Source organism: Lutra lutra, chromosome 1 (assembly GCF_902655055.1).
Source record: "Lutra lutra chromosome 1, mLutLut1.2, whole genome shotgun sequence".
Lineage (NCBI taxonomy): Eukaryota > Metazoa > Chordata > Mammalia > Carnivora > Mustelidae > Lutra > Lutra lutra.
This window is the reverse complement of record NC_062278.1, coordinates 145,726,297-145,748,037: the sequence shown is the minus strand read 5'-3', so window position 1 is coordinate 145,748,037 and position 21,741 is coordinate 145,726,297. Positions and strand designations below refer to the sequence as shown.

Below are 21,741 nucleotides of genomic sequence, written 5' to 3'. Positions count from 1 at the left end.
AAGCATCAAACCAGAATGGGGTCTGCATCACAGGTAATTCACTAAAGAGAATGTAACTAAGCAGATGCAATCCATTACGTACATGTTTTCAAGATAAATGATAACTAGTCTTCATTTACTTGAAGCATTTGTCACACATAGTTCATGCTAAATTCACCTGGTAATTGGGGGTAGCCACCTATGTTTGCTAATTGCCCTTATCCAAAAGAAAAACAAATTTCTCATATCTTTATGACAGGAGGTAGGCTTGTGACTTGAAGCCAGGTGCTAGCTGAAGTTAGACTCCCACCCTCCCATGGGAACTGGGCGGTAGGGGCACTATCTTCTTTGATGGTTACATTTCAGAGATGGATCTCAGATCCTTGAGAAAAAGACTCCTGGTTGTAAAACTGACAAAAGGCTTATTTAGGTTTTAAAAAGATTTATGTGTATCTTCAAGGGACAGGGAAAGGATTCAAAATGACAAGGTTTTATTTGTTTGTTTTTAGAGAGGGAGAGAGAGGGGATGGGGAGTGGTAGAGGGAAAGGAAGAGAGAGAGAATCTTAAGCCAGCTCAATGCCCAGCATGGAGTCTGACATGGGACTTGATCTCACAACCCTGAGAACATGACCTGAGGCAAAAGCAAGAGTCAGACACTTAGGGGCGCCTGGGTGGCTCAGTTGGTTAAGCCATTGCCTTCGCTCAGGTCATGATCTCAGGACTGCCAGGATCTAGTCCCACATCAGGCTGCCTGCTCAGCAGGGAGTCTGCTTCTCCCTCTGACCCTCCCCCATCTCGTGCTTTCTCACTCGCGCTCTCTCTCTCTCTCTCTCAAATAAATAAATAAAATCTTAAAAAAAAAAAAAAGAGTCAGACACTTACCCAACTGAGCCACCCAGAGACCCACAATGACAAATTATCTAAGGTAAATGCACTAGGAAAAAGGGGTAGGGGGCATTGGAAGGTCCTTTTTGCATCAGGAAAAATTCTGTTTTGTTTTTTAATATATTTGTATTTACCCTTATGGGGGAACACTTTTTGTTTTTATTGATAAGTATGATGTTGATTAAGTATTGCACAGATGTCTTTTATTAGGTTGGGAAAGTTTCCTTCTATTCCCAGCTTGTTGAGTGCTTTTGTCATGAAAGAGAGTTGGATTTTATCAAATGCTTTTTCTGCATCTATCGAGATAATTTCTTTCACGCTGTCAGTGTAGTGTATTACATTGATTGATTTTCATATTTCAAACCACTCTTGAATTTCTGAGATAAATCCTAATTAGTCATGGCATATAATCCTTAATCTGTGTTGTTACGTTTGGTGTGCTAGTGGTTTTTGTGATTTGTTTTGTTTTGTTTTAAATTTAAATTCAATTAAACAACATATAGTGCATCATTAGTTTCAGATGTAGAGTTCAGTAATTCATCAGTTGCATATAACACCCAGTGCTCATCATATCACGTGCCCTCCTTAATGCCTGTCACTCAGTTACCCCATCCCCCACCCACTTCCCCTCCAGTATCCCTCAGTTTGCTTCCTATAGTTAAGAGTTTCTCATGGTTTTTCTCACTCTGATTTCTTCCCTTTCTGTTTTCCCTCCCTTCTGCTATGATCCTCTGTACTGTTTCTTATATTCCACATGACTGAAACCATATGATAATTGTCTTTCTCTGATTGACTTATTTAGCTTGTATAATACCCTCCAGTTCCATCCACATTGATGTGTTAATGTCTTGTTGAAGTTTTTATGTCTATATTCATAAGAGATACCAGTCTGTAGTTTTCTTCTCTTATTATGTCTTTGGTTTTGGTATCATGGTAATACTGTCCTCTTTGAATGAGTTATGGAGTGTCCCTTCCTCTTCTGTTTCTTGGTAAAATTTCTGAATGATTGCTATTCCTTCTTTACACATGGTAGAATTCACCAGTGAAGTCATCTGGTCCTGGGTTTTCCCTTGCGGGGAGTTTTTTGATCATTAATTCAATTTTTTGTTATTGGTCTATTCAGATTTCCCTTTTTCTCCTTCAGTCAATTTTGGTATTTTTGTATGTTTCTAGTAATTTTTCCATTCCCTCTAGGTCATCGAATTTGGTACAATTGTTCTTAGTATCCCTCCCCCCCTTTTTTTTACTTCTTTAAATCAACAGTAGTGTTTCCTCTTTCATTCCTAATTTTAGTAATTTGAGTCTTCTCTTTCATTTTTTTCTTGGTCCGTCTAGCTAAAGGTTGTCAATTTTGTTGATTTTTAAAAGAACCAGCTATTGGGGCACCTGGGTGGCTCAGTGGGTTAAGCCGCTGCCTTCGGCTCAGGTCATGATCTCAGGGTCCTGGGATCGAGTCCCGCATCGGGCTCTCTGCTCAGCAGGGAGCCTGCTTCCCTCTCTCTCTCTCTCTGCCTGCCTTTCTGTCTACTTGTGATCTCTCTCTGTCAAATAAATAAATAAAATCTTAAAAAAAAAAAAGAACCAGCTATTGTTTTTATTCATTTTCTCTATTGTTTTTCTATTCTCTATTTTGTTTATTTCTGCATTAGTCTTTTTACTATCTTTCTTCCTTGCTTGGGGTTTAGTTTGCTCTTCTTTTTCTAGTTTCTTAGGGTAGTAGGTTAGGAAATATTTTTAAAATCTTTCTTCTCTTATTATATAGGCATTTTTAACTATAAATTCCCCTGGAAGTGCTGATATAGGGACATCCCATATTTTTTACTATTTTGCATTTTTGTTTTCATTCATCTCAAGGTATTTCCAGCTATCCTTTTAACTTCTTTTATCTATTGGTTATGTAAGAGTGTGTTGTTTAATTTTCACAGGTTTATGTATTCCCCCAAATTTCCTTCTGTTAATGCTGTCTAGTTTCATTCCAGTGTGGCTGAGGAACATACTTTGTATAACTTCAGCCCTTTTAAGTGTATTAATTTTATCAATTTTTGTGTGTATCACAAATGAAAGAGATCAAATTTTTAAAAAGATTTAAGAAAATAAAGACAATGAGAAATAAAATGGAGTTTTTTGTATTTTAATATTTTGGGGCTTTTTCTATGTTTGAGGCTTATTTTTTTATTTGATTTTATTACATCATAGACTATACCTTATATAATTACAGTTTTTCAGAGTAAGTTAAGAAATTCTTTATATTCTGATGATTCAGATAGTCATTCACCCCCAGATGGGTGGATTAATACAAAAATAGTATTTGTTCAAATTCTACAAATTGGTCAGGGCTTTTTGAGAATAGCTTATATCTGCTCCATGCCGCATCAACTAGGCAGCTCAACTATCGCAGGAGAAATCGCTTCCAATGATGGTTGGTACTGGTCATTTGCTGGGAGCTCACCTGGGGATATTGGGTCCTTGGTTTACTTCCATATGTTCTCTTCACATGGCTACATCATGTAAATCTGATGGCTACATCAGGTTTCATTTCCTACATTATAGTGGCTGAGAGCTGAGAGGGACTATCTCAAGAGTTAGAGTTACAAAAATATAGCCTCCATGTACAAGCACTTACCAAACATCTGTTAGCATAACACTCGCCAGTGTCTCATTGGCTAATGCCAATCACATGGCCAAGCCCAGAAATAATGTTTGAAAGGAGTATACAATGGCATGCTTACCAGTAAAAGTGCTTTGTCAGCAAGTCCCCCAGGATTAGTCTGCCACACATAAAATATAGTTAAGTTTATGGAAGTTTTGTAGATTCTTTGAAAACACTATTTTATTTTTAGGTTGCAGAGCTCAATATATGTTTATCTGGCTATATTTATTGACAAATTATTCAGATCTTCTATATCCTTATTTATGTCCGTGATAAATTGGTGTGTAAAAATCTCCATCTACTATTGTGTTTTGTTTGTTTGTTTTTTAGTTTAGTGGTTATCTTAGTTCAGGCTTGTAAGAGAATGCCATGGACTGAGTGGTTTATAAACAACAGAAATTTATTTCTCACAGTTACATAGGCTGTGAAATCCAAGATCAAGGCACTGGCAGATCTGGTGTCTGGTGAGGCTTGCTTCTTGGTTCACAGAGACCTATCTTCTTACAGTTTCCAACATATGTTGAAGGGGCAAGAGAGCTTTTTGGGGTTTCTTTGAAAATATCACACTAGTCTCATTCAATCCCATTCATGCGGGCTCTGACTTTATGACCTAACCACCTCCCAAAGACCCCCCTCTTAATACCATCACATTTATGGTTGTGATCTCAACATAATGAATTTTGGGGGCATGCATCATTACATAATAGTGGTCTTTATATTTATAACAGTTCCTATTTTGTTAATTTTTATGCAGTTTAGTGCAAATATGTTATGATTCATGAATCTTTATTTTCAATTTTACCTTTCATCAGTGACCAATGGCTATCCTTGTACTAAATACTTTTTTGTTTGCTTGTCCCATTTCCTTTGTTTCATATTAGTATTATAAATTATCATTTTTGTTTTGACAAAAAAGTAAAAAAAGTCACTTTTATTATTTCTTATTGTCTTGAATTTGTAATGACTCTGTCTGGAATTCTTTGCCTTTTCATTGACGATTAAGAGCCCTCCTTTTAGTATGACCTGTTTTCCTAGACAATGAACCCATTCACAAAGCTTGTTTATTCTTTTCATAAATTTGAAAATGGCATTTTTCAAAGAGCTGGAACAACAATCCTAAAATTTATATGGAACCAGAAGAGACCCCGAATTGTGAAGGAAATGTTGAAAAAGAAAAACAAAACTGGGGGCATCACATTGCTGTATTTCAAGCTTTACTACAATGCTGTGATCACCAAGGCAACATGGTACTGGCACAAAAAAAGACATAGCCCAGTGGAATAGAGTAGAAAGCCCTGATATGGACCCTCAACTCTATGGTTAAATAATCTTCGACAAAGTAGGAAAACATATACAGTGGGAAAAAGACAGTCTCTTCAATAAATGGTGCTGGGAAAATTGGACAGCTATGTATAGAAGAATGAAACTCGACCATTCTCTTACACCGTACGCAAAGATAAACTTGAAATGGATAAAAGACCTCAATGTGAGGCAGGAAAAAGGAAAGGAAACAGATTGAGTAATCAACTTAAAAGCATTGAACCTTTCAGTGTTGGTACAATAAATTAAGGTGACAATCTCTAAATGTATAACAAAGCAAAGTAGAATCCTTATTTCACTTTTTCTATTTCTCTTTCTCTCTTTCCCCTATTTAAACTTATAACATTTGAGGAAAAGGGAGGAGTAGAAATTATTTGAGTGAATATGGTATCCCTGTACCTTATATTTTAAAAATGTGTTGCATTTGGCAATCTTTATAACATACTTGACAGGTCATTTTCCTGTTGTACTGGGAAGGAAACAAAGCACAAAGAAGATAGCTAATTTTCCACAGTCCCACAGTGTCAAGGTGTCATTCCATTCAGCCACACCAGGTTCATTGCTAAATTGATTTATTCTCTCCATAAAGAGCTGGTATCCCATGGACTACACAGATAAGTTAATTCCTAAATGGAACACAATGGATTTGGTACTGAATGAAGTGCTTCCTGTTTTGAATATCTCTAGTTATTGTGTATAAAAGAGAGAAGAAGGATTATTTTTATAAACGTTTCATATTGTTAAAATTAGTTTCAGTGGTTTTGGGAGTTGGGAATATGGAAATTTTCAAGGTTGATGCTTCTAAAGAAAGCAAAAGCTGCCTGCCTAGCATTTCAGTGACTTGAATGAGAGAAAAGTTTAGATAGACCATTTAGCTCTTTGCTTATAGGAAGAAGGAAATTAGCAATTTAGTGTGGATAAAATGGTGGTAAAAATGGACCCTCATTCTTTAACTTTTACACAGAAATCTAGGAGTTATCCAGTGAACAATTGCTTTTATTTTATTTATTTTAATTTATTATTTTATTTATTTACTTATTTTAAACCTTAATTTTAGTCAGGTTAATAGAGACAATAACCAGTTATGGCAGAGCAGAATGTCAGCAAAACCATGTATGAAGGAAAACAGTTTCTTTTGTCCTATCAGAGTTATAGTCAGCAAAGAGCAGTTGTCGTAAAACATGACTTAGTTCTGTCTCCCTTTCTCTTTGGAATCTCTTCCTTCCATATTTTTCTACTCTGTTTTCATTTCATACTCTAATCTAGGAACTGTAGTATAGAGATGCTTCCCATGTGGCCCTGAGCTCCGTCTATCAGGCCGTTGCCTTTAGCTCACTGTCAACCAGTTTATCAGTACTATGGCCATTGATGACCTGTGTTTTCATCTCTCCTCTGTCATTTCTCCTTATCAATTTCCTGGGAACATCTCCGGTGTTTAACACAAAAGAAGAGATCTCTAATTGTGAGATGCAGACATTGGCCTCAGGGAAGGTACTGTGGGTGAAAGAGGCTTTTCTGTACTCCACAAATCACAGTGACTCTGTTGTTATTGATAGCTTTCTTTGTTGGGGTTTAGCAAATGAGTCACTTATCAAGAACAGGGGGACAGAGTGAAATCAATCATGAAAAGGCTGCCAAAGGCCACGGCAAAGATTTTTCATTTGTAACTCATTCAGAGTTAGAGAACTTCTGTTTAAGAGATGAAAGAGGAATGCTTTGGTTTTCTTCTTCAGTCACATAAGATTAGAGATTTCGGATCTATTTGCTGAGCATTTTATGAGGAAATACAGTGAGGATTCAGTCCAACACATCTACAATTATAAAGGATGAATTCTTGGGGCCCCTGGAAGCCTGCTTCTGCCTGCCACTCCCCCTGCTTGTGTTCTGTATCCCTACACTGTCCAATAAATAAATAAAAACTTTTTTTTAAAACGATGAATTCTTAAAAGTGACTTTGAAATATGTGCTAGTTATCTTTTAGAATTAAAAAAATCCGGGGCACCTGGGTGGCTCAGTGGGTTCAGCTTCTGCCTTTGGCTCAGGTCATGATCTCAGGGTCCTGGGATAGAGCCCTGCATCAGGTTCTCTGCTCAGTGGGGAGCCTGTTTCTCTCTCTCTCTGTCTGCCTCTCTGCCTACTTGTGATCTCTGTCTGTCAAATAAATAAATAAAATCTTAAAAAAAAAAGAATTAAAAAATCCTTTGTTTTGTTTAAAAATCTTAAATAATGGAGCACCTGAGTGTCTCAGTGGGTTAAAGCCCCTGCCTTCGGCTAAGGTCATGGTCCCAGAGGCAGGTCAGGTCCCTGCCTCTCTGCCTACTTGTGATTTTTGTCTGTCAAATAAATAAATAAAATCTTTAAAAAAAATCTGCTTCCCCCCCGCTCTGCCTGCCTCTCTGCCTACTTGTGATCTTTATCAAATAAATAAGTAAAAATCTTTAAAAAAAAATCTTAAATAAAAAACAGGTTTTAGTAGTGTAGCAAAAATAACATATCATCAAAAATTATTTGCCCACAGATTTGTTTCTGAGTAGCAAGCGCTCTAATTTTGAACATAATGTTGACTCTATCCCCAGTGTTTAGGTCATACTGAAAAACAAATTTAATCTTCCTTATAAAACTGTGTGTATATCTGTCATTAAGATGTTTTTAAACCTTAATTGATGAAGCAGCATTTCAAAACAGGAATAGATCTTACAAATCTCTCTTACAGAGATGAAAAAATTGAGACCCTCCAAAGGTCGAATAGCTGCTCGATGCCACACAACAGTTAAATGCTACCTCATGAAATATACTCTCACTTTTAAATAACATCTGTATTCTTCATAGCACTTAATAAATTTGTATTTATTTACTTATATATTCATTGTCTCCCTTAGCATAACATAAATATTGTAAGGACAGGGGTTTTGGGTGTGTTTCATTCACTGCTATGTCCCAACATCTACAACAGTGCCTGGCATGTAGTAGGTGTTCAATACATATTTGTTGAGTTGATGAAAGTACGCTTAGGGCAGAGTATGGGCTATAGTGCTTTTTCAGTTTGGTGTCAGGCCATCCATGTTTGCTGGCTCAGTAAGAGAAAGTTTCATGTGATAAGTAGAACTTGATCTATGTAATAAAGGCTGGCATTGCTTGGTGGTGGAGGGAGTGAACGTGCTAGATAAGTGTTGCCATGAACTAGAGGCAAAGATCTGGAGGGAGGCTGGCATAGGGTAAGAGTAGGCCACCACTAGTGTTTCGAGATCACACATACTTTTCTCAAATTGGACCTGGTGGAAAAGATAGCCTGACAGCACAGTCGGCACTACCACGTTTTTTTCACTGAGACAGGTAAAATGTCTTGGCCTATTTGACTTTGACTTGAACAGGCCAAAGGTCAAATAGACGTTTGGTTGTCCAGTCAGACACCTGTCTTCAGGATTCAGAAATATGATGGTCTCATCTTCACTACCACATCTGCTGTGATGCCTGTTTTTTTTCCTAACTTATTGGCACAGTCCTCATGAAAGGTGCCAGATTTCCCTATATAATAAAGAATGATGATGATGATGATGATGGCACTTTGCATTTGTACAGCATATAGGACTTTTCATGACACTTGCACATAAGTGTCTCATGAACAGATTCTGTGCTGCAGTGAATTTCAGTGTCATATAAAATGATCTGAAATCAGTTGTGCTCCCTGGGCAGTGTCTGCTGACCCTAGTGGGGAAATGAAAATTGAGTCTAACTTGACTTTTCATTTTCCAGTTAAAACATCACATCAGTTAAAGGCAGATTGACAGCCACACTGGTATTCATAGTTCCTATTTTGCATAAGACAGCATCAATCTATTTAGTCTTTGTACTATCTTGAGTTTTAGATACATTACATATAAATGTTTCCCTGGTTTAAAGAAGTATTCCATTAGTCAGTGAAATGATGGGTCAGTTTTAATAGTCATTACTGCTCGTTCATGGAAAGTATATTGATGAAGATACCCAATGAGTGTCTTGCCATTCTAGCTTATAAAATGCTGCTTAGGGGCCTAAATCATGTATCTCCCTGAACCCTATCCATAGGAGGCAGGTGACCCAATGAGAAGGTTTGGCGTCTAGGAACCAGCCCTGGCCTACCTTGACCATGGAACTAATGAGGCTATTATGATAGTCCAGTGTATTTATTATTTAACTAAATCATTTATAGATAAGATATGCTCATCGGGTCTGGATTTAATATTTCATATATTCATATGTGTTTTGTACTTCAAAAGAACTTTCAAATCATTGATTTCATTGGTGTTACAACACATTAATACATGTCTCCATGTAACATGAGAGAAATGCGGTACTTTTTGAGAAATGTCCCAAATGCCATATAAATATAGTGCTTTCATTATTTTTATAAAGTGAGTGAAGAAAACCATACTTAATATGTAAATAGCTTTTGGTATGCCTTTCTACAAGAAGGATGACTTAAACAGAAACAACAGAGAGTACACAAATAACATTCCAACTAGGGTTGCCAGATAAAATACAGGATGCCAAATAAAATTTGAATTCCAGATAAACAACAAGGAATTTTTCAGTTTGTGTCCCAGGTATTGTATTTTTTTAGTATAAATTTATCCCAAATATTGCATTATTTTAGTAGTTCACATTTAACTGACTGTCTTGGATTTTTATTGGCTAAAACTGCCAATCCTAGATGCAATGTAGGATCAGGCAGGTCCTAAATTTTGTGATAAAGGTTTTCTTCAGTCATAGTATATTATTCCATGGTTCTTGAATGTGTCATCCAATTCTCTTTCCTCTCTAAAAGAAGTCTGTGTTTAGAACATTATTGGAACTGTTTAGGTATCAAATCTGTTTATCTGCTTAACGGCAGCAGGCTTCTATGAACGGAGAAATTTCTGTGATATGAGAGTTCAGAACCTCTGAGGATAAGACTTTAAGTGACTGTTAATAACCAGAATGATATTACCCATTGGCTATCCTCAACTGTGGATCTCATAGGCATAAACTAATATATTCCAAACTGTTCTAGTTTCTTCTCCCACACCTGTTCCCCCTGTATCTATGTTAATGATACTGATACCCACTCTGTCATTCAAGCCAGACACTTAGAAGCCTGGAAATGAAGGGTCTTTCCTTTTCTTATTTTCCTTCTCACATCCAGTCAATCCTGTGGAATTCCTTTTCTCCCAGTTTCCTTGGCTGTCACATTAGTGGCAGCTCCCCCAGTCTCTGTCTCCCCTTCAACTCACTCCCTTCACCCTTGCATAGTGGGAAACCCACTGGGTTGATGGAATGCCCTTTCACTGCTGTGGCTCTAGAGGGACGAGACCATATTCTACCTATGCCTGCAGGGACTTAATAAGCAGGGTCTCATAGAAAAAAAAAATCAGAACATGGAAGGATCTTGCAAATGCATTCATCATTCTGCCTAGAGTGCTTTTTGCTAAGCTCTGCTTATCTCACTGAGTATCTGAGTATCACATTGCTCATCCTCCAGAAAATGCCCCTAGCCATTTGTTTCCTCTGGGTTCTCCCAACTTCCCTCATTTCCGTTCATTCTCATTGATTCCCATCCCACCATAATGATGGGTTTTTGAGCTATTTCTCAGCAACATTTACCCACCTCTAGCAATGATAAACGTGCACACACACACACACACACACACACACATTTGTATGGGTACATCCACTTTATCCATCCTATTATTGCTAAACGTTTTATATTGAATCATTCTAAGATAGAGCATAATTTGCTTTTCAGCCTCAACAAACTATAATTGTTGGCCTATACATTTAATTATGTCACTTCAGGTCAGATTTTTGTCCTCACGAATTCATAGGGACTTTTGCCTCTTCAGTGAGCAAATAGTGGATCTTGTGTTCCCAGACAGATAGTTTATATTCTTTTAAAATTTACATTTTTGTTTCTTTTTCACTTAACAATGATAAATTCATTCTCTTTCTCCTTCTTCTTTAAGGCAGTCTAGGGAAATGAAAGTTTGATGGCCAGAACCTGAGAACTAAATGTACTTTTTAAATAGACTTAGAATTAATATATTGCAGTGGGATGCAAAAATCCCTTTCTATCCTTACCCAGTGAAGCAAATATTATTGGATGAATTATTTCAATACAAGAAACATATCTCTAAACATTTAGCCTTAACTGTGTCCTAAACAACTCAAGATTCTTTTATTAGTAATTTCTAATATTTGTTAGGCAAAATTTTCTTTTACGATGTCTCCCAACACCACTTCTAAGATGCGACATCATTATCTTGCCAATGAGATACATTTCAATAATAGCTTTTCAATTTCTCTAAAAATTCTAATTTCTTCCCCAGTTTCCCATGCCTTTCAACAAATGAATCTCTCTCAGCTCTAGAATTTCTTTCTGCTCATTAGTGCTGTATATAAGCTCATTCTTATGAACTCACAGTTGTCACGTATTTTAAGTTTATCTTCTGTGGCAAGTACTAGCCTTTGACAGGTTAAGTTTATCTGTGGGTTACTAGTGTGTTAATGGTGGACACACCAGGAACTAGGGATAAAATCTGAAGTGGCAGATGCTGTGGAAACATTGGATCTTGAGATGAGAAAGGTTCAGTGGGATGCAGAGTAGCCAGCCCCAAGTTTCTCAGATCAAGAAAAAGTTCCCATGCCCCCACACATGTGCGTACCCACACATACACACACACACACATCTTTAAAAACCAAAGGATTCTTTGACGTGCAAATGGAAGCAGAAATGGAAGTAGAAAAATAAAAAGAAATGTTTGCATTAGGAGGTAATGTTGGGGCAAAAATAGTCACAGGTCCCACCAGGAATTATGAAGAAAACAGACCCCAGGGTTTAAGATGGCTCCCTGGTGCTATCTATCTCCCTGGTACAGAAGCTCTGGCCTTTCTCCGCAGAGATACCTTGGCCCTTTTGCTACACCTCAGAAACAGCCCTTGAAATTCAAGAGGGGCACGTCGGTGGCTCAGTTGGTTAAGTGGCCAACTCCTGATTTCCGCTTGGGTCATGATCTCAGGGTTTTGAAATCAGGCCCATGTAGGGCTCCGTGATGGGTGTGGGGCCTGCTTCAGACTCTCTCTCTCCCTCTGTCCCCCCCCACCCCTGCCAAAAAAAGAAATTCCAGAAAATGTGAGGGTTATTGACATTGGTTGTGTTCTCAGCTTGGTAAAATAGACAAATCATTCAGAGTCCAAGACTTTATCCTAAGAATCGGTGGTTTGTAACAGAGCTACTGTGTGATGAGGTATGTGTGTCTGAGGGGCTTGTGGCTGTCGGTTAGATCTGGAAATTGTCCACATATGGTTTTAACGGAAGACTTAGATGTGAAAGAAATTATTCAAGGAGAGAGTGAAGAGTGAGAAGAAAAACATCATTTAGCACCTGGATGAAAGAAAAAAGTGCCATGATATGGGGACTGAGAGGACGGAAGTGACTACCCTCTGTAATATTGCAGCCTGCCTGCCCCCATCCACTCCTGACTCTTTTATTCTAATCCAGGTTTTCCATTTTCTATAGCATTTATCATCTACTAACATACTATGTAATATAATTTAGTTTTTAATCATTGTGTTGTGCTTTTTATCTTCCCTGCTCCCTGTTTCTTACTGGAAGGCAAGCTCCATGAGGGCCAGTGCTTTTGTTGATGTATTCTAAGCAGGTAGAACAGTGCCTGGTACTCCGGAGCAGTTTATTGAATAAATGAAGAAAATAATGTCTCAACAAGTAAGTTTTTGTTGATAGTGTCAAAAATTGATGGGAAGTCACCTAAAACAAGTGAGGCAGTTAGTAATCCACTGATGCTCTAAGGGGAAACCCTACCAATGGCAAGATAGGAACAGATGCTGGACTAGAGTTGGGTTGAATCAAGATGGATGGTGGGTGAGGAAGTGCGAGGGCCAACAGGAATTACTCTTTCAAAAGACTTTGCTTGGAACTGAAAGAAAAAAGTAGCACTCACAGGAGGACTTGGGGTCAAGGAAGGATTTTACATTATTTGTCTTTGTGGTTTTTAATGATTGAGACTCACAGGACAATGGCAGAACATAATCTGTTCCCTGGCAGTGGTGAAGGGATCAGCTTTCTGTTAGGGGAAGGTCACTTTAGTGGTTGTGGAGAGGGTGGCCTAGAGCTGGAGAGACGAGGCTTAAGGACCCAGCTGGGCCACTACTATCAGAGAGGATGGGAGGGTTGTTATCCCTGACCATGCCTGGGTCTCTTCTCGACTGGCTGTCATTGACCACCATTCCTTCCCCTCTGCCCTGCTCTTCTGCTTCAACCCCCTGGAATGCCTTCTGAAATTAGCAGTTTCTCGTAGTCTCTCTGAAATTTTACCTCCTGGATTTAGGTGAAAACTAGTTTTCTGAAGGTCCTGTGATGGTGTTTGGAGATAGGCCTTGAAGTACTTGGTTTAGATGAGGTCAGGAAAATGGGGCCCTCATGAGGTGGTCTTCTAAGAATATCAGTCACCACCAGCACAGCCCTTCCTCCACCTCCCAGCCACGTGAGGATACAGCAGGAAGATGGCCATCTGCAGGCCAGGAAGAGGACCCTTAAGGGGGGACAAAATTGGCTAGTACCTTGATCTTAGACTTCCCAGCTTTCTGAATTGTGAGAAATAAATTCCTGTTTATTCTTGCTTAAGACATTCCATCTATGGTCTTTTGTTATGGTACCTCAAACTGACTAATACACAATTCTATTTATTTTGCTGCTCAAATTGTTCCACATTTGGTCACTGGGAGCGCTTTAGGTTGTGTTCTGTGTCCCTTTGACATAACCTCATCATTAGAAGTTGTTTTTTGTTTTTTTTTGTTTTTTGTTTTTTTCCTTTTGAACCCTAACTTCCTGGCAATACAAGATTCTCCAGGCTCATTTAGTGTATATATCCTCCCCCTGTCCTAGAATCAGGCATTTCTCCAAGGAGTCCTGATTCTTTTTTATTAGAGAATTGTATTAAAAACCAAGATCTGGGGACACCTGGGTGGCTCAGTTGGTTAAGCATATGACTCTTGATTTCAGCTCATGTCATGATCTCAGTGTTGTGAGATGGAGCCCTGTGATAGGCTCTGCTCTGGGTGTGGAGCCTGCTTAAGATTCTCTCTCTCCCTCTCTGCCTGTCCCTCCCAACACTCATGTGCTCTTTCTCTCTCTCTCTCTCTCTCTCTCTCTCTCGAAGGTGAAGGTGAAAAAATGTAAGTAAGTACTCGAGAGAGAGAGAGAGAGAGAGAAAAGAAAGGAAGAAAGAAAGAAAGAAAAGAAGAAGAAAAAAAAGAAAGAACCAACCAAGATCTGGTGCTAAGAGTGTTCATTGCTACTGGGATGTTGTCATTTCCAGGCCCCTTCAGCTGTCAGAGCAAGGAGATATATGTATATGTGTGTACTGACCTGTGTATATACAGCTATCTAAACTATTTCTATATGCAACTATAGTTATCAATAATGGCTAAACATGAGTTCAGTGTGTTGTCTCCAACTCTATTTTAATACCTCTGGTAGAGTACATCTAACCACTTTTTTCCTCGTTTATCTGTAGAGTCCCTCTCCAACAGTGAGAAATCTGGCTTTTGCTAACTGCTGATTCCAGAATAGATATATAGCAGGATCAGAATTTTTACTCTTTACCCCTAGAGGAAACAACTTTCTTGACTAAAGGATAGTCCTAATGTACAGTACCTTTTCCCTATCATCTTACTGTTTCCAAAGCATGGAATGCTTCACAAATTTGCATGTCATCCTTGTGCAGATGTCAGACTAATCTTCACTCCATCATTCTAATTTTAGTACACATGCTGGAGTGAGCCCAATAATCAAAAACAAGCATGATAATACGACGATTGCAGGAAAGAAGAATATACTTACCTATATACAAAAACCTTTTGACATCTGTTATCTAGTTTCGTTAACTTTGGTCTGTTTAAAGGAAAAAAGATCCCCCTCCAAATGTACATAAATCATCATATTGTTAAATTACTTAAAAGTTATCAAAATATTCATGTTTTAAAATGTTTAAAAGACATCAAGGTCCACTGTTTTGTTTACCTCACTTAGTAAATAAGAATACTTGACAATTAGCAACTTAATTGTTTATATATCAGTGAAGGTTTAGTGGTAGAATTTTAAGATCTAAACAAAAGTTTATCTTTTTAAAAAATTAAATTAAGCATCCTTCCAACCTCATCTTTCTTCTGCCTTATTTTCACTATCAATAATTTATGACTTTGTAAAGCAAAGGTCGTGTTTAGTGTCCACCCCCCCATCTCAAAGGCTGCTGATTACGAGTTATGTTTACTTATTTATTAAAATATTTATAATAAATACACATTGTTCCTTACCATCCACTTAACTCTTTACTACCTCTGGTTTCACTTAAAATTTTTTCCAGCTCTGTTGAAGGATTGATTATTAACAGTTAAAAACTGTATACAGTTAAGGTGTACAATGTGATGTTTCAGTGTACTCACACATTGTGAAATAATTACCACAATCAAGCTAAGTAACATATCTATCACCTCACATAGTTACCTCTTTTTTAAAATTTTATTTTATTTAAATTCAATTACATAGTTACCTCTTTGTGTGTATGATGAGAATACTTGTGATCTGCTTTTAACAAATTTCAAGTCTGTAATACATGCTTTATATTAGATACAATACCATGTTGTGTATTATATCAGCAATAATAAAAATAAATACTTTCATACAACTGACAATGGATGTAATTTTTACACATTTAATTGCAAATATTTTAACCTTGGCCAAAAGAACCCCTATTTTTGTATAGTATCACCTAAGTTATGTTTTATTTTGTCACTGAAAGATTTTGGATGACTGGATCACATAGAAATAACCATTTTTAAAATACAGAATAATGTTCTTGTTTGGAAAAAGAAAACCCATTTTAAATTGTGTGTGTGTATACTACTTAACTTCTTTCCTTTAAATGAAGCATTGCTAGCTATAAATCTCTGTATTTTTATAAATGTGGATGGGCTCACCTTAAGCAGAGAAATTGGAAAGACAACAAGTTATTTTTCAAGTGTTTTCTAAATAATAACCACCAAAAACCTTATATGATATTGTAAGTTGTGATTGAATCAATGATTTTAGTCATATTTCCCAAAGGCTGGGTTCTTTTGAAGGTGAAAAAATGTAAGTAGGTTTCTCATAGAACCTGCACTAGTTTTCTAAGGCTGCCATAACAAAAATTCCACAGACCAGGTGGCGGTGGCTTAAATTTATTTTCTCACACTTCCGAAGGCTGGAAGTCCAAGATCAAAGTGTAGGCCAGTTCAGTCTCCTTGGGGGCCCGGATTTCACCCTCTTCTTGTGTCGGCACGTGGTTGTTCTTCTGTACGTGCACGCTAATGGTGTCTCTTCCTCTTCTCGCAAGGACACTGGTCATATTGGATTAGGGCCCATCACAATGGCATCTTCTCAACTTAATCGTCTCATACCAAATTACTTTAAAATACGGTCACATTCTGAAGTAGTGGGATGGGGACGTCAACATACGAATTTGGGGGGGGACACAATTCTAACCGTAACAGAACATTTTGTTGTGGCTTCTAGAAATCAGACTCTGTATTTTGTTTGTCATTGCTTTTGGTTTTAATTATGTAATTCTTACCTTAGAGGATAGTTGAAGTTTATCCTGGAATAAAAATGCTAGTTGGCAACTGCGTTGTTTGTCTTTAATTTCCTTTTCTTATTCTTTTTCAGAGAAGTAATTCTTGGTCTTTTTTCAGGGGTTCATGCACAGCTTTGAAAATCTGATGAAAGCTATTATATCATTTAGCTTTGACAAACTGCCTCAAAACTCAGTGGCTTAATACAATAAACTTTTTTTTTTTTTTTTTTTAATCAATACACTGTGTGTTGGCGAATTGGGCTGGTCCCAGTGAGGACTGTTGATCAGTGTATTGGGTGAGCTCAGTATGCATTGCGGTCACCTGGTTTCCAATGGCTTCACTCACATGTCTTATGGTTAACTGTGTGTATGTACTGGTGGTGGAGGTAATTGGTCATATATTATCATCATCCAGCAGGCAGACCTGGCCTGAGTCACCTGGTTGTGTTCATAGGGTTGTCAAGAGCAGGAAGGAAGAAAAAGCCCCAAAGAGTAAGTTTAAGTCTCTCCTTGTATCACTTTCGTTGGTATCTTCTTGGCCAAAGCAAGTCATATCAAGTCCAGATTCAATGCGTAGAGAAATAGACTCCAGCACTGGATGGGAGTTGCAAAGCCACAGTGCAAAGGGGCACACCTGTGGGAATAAGAAGAGTTTGTGGTCTCCACTGAGAAGGAGGAGGAGGTGAAATGATGAGAACAATCAACTGAGTAAACTCTGTTGTTACAAGTGTTTTCCCCCAGGCGGAGTAATTATTTTTTCAGAAGAAATGAAGGCTCTCCTCTGAAGAAATACAGTTGCTGGCTGTTGAGAATGAAAGCATACCAGGAACAGGAAATGGAAAAAGGGTCTGAGGGGAAATGGGTAGAACACTCACAGCATCTGCTTCATGAGCTTTTGGAAATGTGAAACAAATCCTCTGAGTTCTCCGTAGATTAAAACCTGAGAAATTTGCCTGTGGGGAAACAAAGACTTTTTTTTTTTTTTTCTGTAGAGGACATTATTTTTTGTTAATTCATTTTTTGAATGTGAACAGTTGACCAGGTGACAACAGGAGATACTTTTTTATACAGTTAAAAAAAGCAGAGCTCTGGAAATTTCATTCCCAATTCCCCCATTGCCATATTATTGAACTCAAAATACCAAGAATGAAAATGCTCAGCTGAGAATCCTAGAAATCATACTTTTCCTCTGCAAACATGTAATGTAAATCTAAAATCAGGAATTCATAGTCTCACAAAAAGAACAATTCCTTGATTATTCCTGATAGTCACCATTGATTATGTCTACTCTAATTGTTCTAATATCAGTTTGTCAGTTTCTTTATACCTTAATGCACCATCAAAGTTAACTCTTAATCCCTCCTCTATTTATGTAGAGGGCTGAACATAGTCCTAAATACATCATAGAATGAATTGCTAAACTATTTAATTTAGGATGTGTGGGTATTAAAAGCCTTCAACCCTTGACCGAGCTTCATTCTACAAATATGATAGAGGAAACTTATGTTACTCCAAAATATCCAAGGGAACTTCACTTGCCTTCTCATTAAAAAAACCAAACAACAAAAAACGTCAAATCCGTAAATTCTCATGGCTTAAGTTTATTTAAAAGCTGACAGCTTCCATGCCCAGATTGGAAAGGGGATTTCGGAAGACATGAACCTGATGGATGTTGTCACTTTCTGCAACATATTTAGATTTGGTCTTCTTCCTGCCTTATAGGCTAGAGTTGAGTAGCAAAGGAGAGGGGACTTTATCAGTCAGTTTTTCCCATAATAATGCTGATTAACAAGTCACAAAAATTTTGGTGGCATTCAACAATAAGCATTTATTGTCAGACTCACAGGTCTAGGTCTTCTTCAGGCTGTAGATCTATGCATCGTCTGGGTTAGATCTACTTCATGTATCTTCTGCTGGACCCAAGCTGGTGGGATAGCAGTCACTGGGATATGTCTTCTCTTGGTAATGGACAGAATCTCCTAGAAAGACAAATGAAAGTGCTCAATATTTGTTAAGACAAAGGCTCTGGTCTGGTTCACTGACATTTCCATATTCCATTGGCCCAAGTAACAAAACAAAACCATAGGCAGGTGTGGATAATGCATACTGCTCACCAAGAGGTCATTGTAAGAGTGAGATGCACAAAATCTCCAGAATGGTAAAGAACTGGGGCCAACAATTCCATCTACCACAGAGGGGTAATTGTTTCTGGAAATAAAAACTTCCTTGGAAATTTAATGGGCAATATTTATATGGTTCATTGATATTTAGTGCTTAAAATGGAATTGCATTATTGTGCTTCTTGATTCATCTGAGTCTGGGAGAATTCAAAGATACTTTCTATAATAAGTTTACTTGAATCAGTGAGGAAGAGTTTCAGTTCTTTTTTCTCATATCTCCAAGTATTGCTTGAAAATTGGACTCTCTTTCTGTGCTGATTTCTTCTCCCTTTTTCAGTATCTATTAACACCCTTGTTTTAATTCAGCCCCGAGGTACTGAAGAGTGAGCCGTATGGGGAGAAGGCTGATGTCTGGGCGGCCGGCTGCATCCTTTATCAGATGGCAACTCTGAATCCCCCCTTCTATAGCACCAACATGCTCTCCCTGGCTACAAAAGTAAGCACTGTTGGGAGACAAAAGGGTCTTGTGTTGCTAAAAATGCCATTCCTTTTCTTCCTAAACAGAACATTTGTGATTTTTATAAAACCATCAATTAAAAGCAGGCACATTGTTTTATTGGCCACATGATCCAGTTCATTTTTTCCCCTTTCTTCTAAATATACATCTTGTACTATGGCGCATTCCCCCTATAATTGTCTTCATTTATCATAGAAAATTATACAAATAAATATATCAAATTACTTTTGGTCTTTTATTTTTAATTGTGGTTTGGACTGCCTGCAATCAGCATTTGATATTATCCTACACTCATTTATTGGGGATCTGAGGCTAACTTTAACTCAGTTTGAAGAATACAATCTGTGCTCAAGAGCTGCTTAATTGATGTTAATTTTTTATTTGTTGGGATGTTTTTGTTTCTGATTAAAATTTGTGCATGGTTATAATGCTCATTGAGTAGCTTTCATGTTGTGGCCAAGTATTGTACATACTAATGGCCTCTTTACGTCCATCATGCTGGTCTGTCTGTTTTGCAGATAGTGGAGGCAGTGTATGAACCGGTGCCAGAAGGCATCTACTCTGAGAAAGTGACAGATACCATCAGCAGGTAATCATTCTCACCATTTCAAACCCATAGGGACTATCAAGAAATACTTCTCATCTCTACAGATTTACTATGTAAATATTCATGAAGAGGAAGGGCTCCCAAATAATCCAAACCTAGAAAAATATTTGTGCATCACCAGTAATGGTGACCATCTGGAAGCCAGTGAAGTGTGTCCAAGAGGAAGTGGTATATGCACTTGAAATATGCAGCCATTAGAATGATTATTCAAAAGGCTTTGTATGAACCTGTAAAACAAAGATGATAAGAAGCAAACAGGATGTAGAGCTGTTTGTAACTATGATAAAAACTGTAAATACATGCATGAATGTTGGAAAAGACTAGACAAGGACATTAGAAACTAAAGAAGACCATGTTAGATGATAAAATTGCAACCACTTTTTCATTGCTATTTTTAAATTGGTAATGTTATGTTGTATAATAATTTTTCAAAGAAAGTCAGAAAGAAGTGCTCCAGCCATCAATATCGTAGGAGTTTAATGAAAGTCATTTCCTGTTGCATTTGCAAAATTCTGACCTCATGGGGCTTGTCCCAGCTGACTTGTCACCCTTCTCTCCCACTTTCCTTCTGCTCCCTTGCTGCCAGCCACAGGGAGCTCCATGCGAGTCCTGGCATGTGCCTGCCTCTTGCCCTTTATCCTTCTCTTCCCTTTTCTCTGACTTCTCTTCCCTCTGGTACATGCGTGGCGCAGGCTCCCACTTCCTTTGTGTCTCTGCTATTATTTCCCATCATCAGGGAGCCCATTCTGATGCCCCCACAGCTCTCCACTTTTTTGCCTCCTTGCCTGCTTTCTAAAGCTTGCAGCACCCATCTCCCAACATGTTAGAAACGTACGTGTGTGTGTGTGCGCGCGCGCGCGTGCGCGTGTGGATGTGCAGACCTATTTCTTTATTGCCTGTCTTGTCCCCACCAAAAGGAAAACTCTTCAAGAGCAGAGACTTTTCTAATCTGGTTCATAGTTCTCCAATGCCCAGAGCAGTGCCTGGGACAAGATCAACCCTTAACAAATACTGGTTGTATGAATAAATGACTTGTTTTCCGACTGATTGTTATTTCTATATCAACACATACTCTTAAGTTAGCTCAAGATTACTTCCCTCCCCCATAGAGCTGAGTCAAATCCTTATTATAGAAATCCCAGAGTCACCCAGATAGAATACCTATCCATTCTCCTGCTCATTTCCCTATAAATTTGGTTCTGTATCTATCCTGGCACTTAGCACCACCTCTGATGGAATGTAAGAGATATATTCCCTTCACTTTCTCCTCCCAGCTCATCGTTTTGCATTAATAGGTACTCCTCACAGTTTGTAGAGTTATATCTTGAATCTTTCCTTGCCCAGCACTATGCTGTCCTACAGTTCTAAGGAGCCTAGGCCCAGCCAGGGCTGAGTTGCACTAACTGCAGATTTTGAGCAAACATTTGACCCTTCTTTCTGCATCTCTATTCCCTCATCCAGTTAGGCTGGTGTAATAATTATACAAGGTAACTGTGAAAATCACTTAGCATAAAGCTTGTTGAATGGTAAATCTTAAACAATACTGGCAGTTGTCATTGTTAATATTAGGAGAAATGAAATGAAACCCCTTTTTGAATAATATGAATTCTTCATATGTTAGATCATGCCCTGTTGCTAATGAATCCAAACAAATGTATTTAAAATTGCTCCTCTCCACGATTTGGACCTGTTCTCTGCTATTTGTTTTCTGGAGAGTGACTCAAAAATTCAAGAAGTCTCAGAGATGTCAAGACAAGAATACCAGATTTACTCATTCAATTTCTTCTTTTCATAGGTATTTGAGCATCACAAAGAGTAGGGGAGGGGTGGCACAGTGAAAATATACAGAGACATTATTCTGATTTTGTGGCACTGGGCAAATAGGACCTTAATTTGCTTCCAACAGGCTCCCTGGCTGTTGGTATCCATGTGCCTGGGGCTCACAAGTTGGTGGAGGAGTCAGGTACCAACATCACATGGAAAGGTTAAGAACATCAGTAGATTGTGGAATCAGCTGGAT

General features: G+C 38.0%; 1 protein-coding gene and 1 non-coding gene across 8 annotated transcripts in view; one reads left to right on the top strand and one right to left on the bottom strand.

Moving 5' to 3' along the window:
- The window catches only part of NEK10 (NIMA related kinase 10), a 226,355-nt gene that overhangs the window by 114,110 nt on the left and 90,504 nt on the right, over positions 1–21,741 (top strand). For all 7 annotated transcript variants that reach the window (XM_047738527.1, XM_047738536.1, XM_047738554.1 and 4 more), the window contains 2 exons: positions 18,964–19,093; positions 19,633–19,703. In XM_047738527.1, the coding sequence (XP_047594483.1) occupies positions 18,964–19,093; positions 19,633–19,703 (201 nt within the window). The remainder of the gene's footprint in view (positions 1–18,963; positions 19,094–19,632; positions 19,704–21,741) is intronic.
- On the bottom strand, positions 14,549–14,652 carry LOC125089908 (U6 spliceosomal RNA). Its single transcript, XR_007124097.1, has one exon. It is a non-coding gene; the product is annotated as a U6 spliceosomal RNA (small nuclear RNA).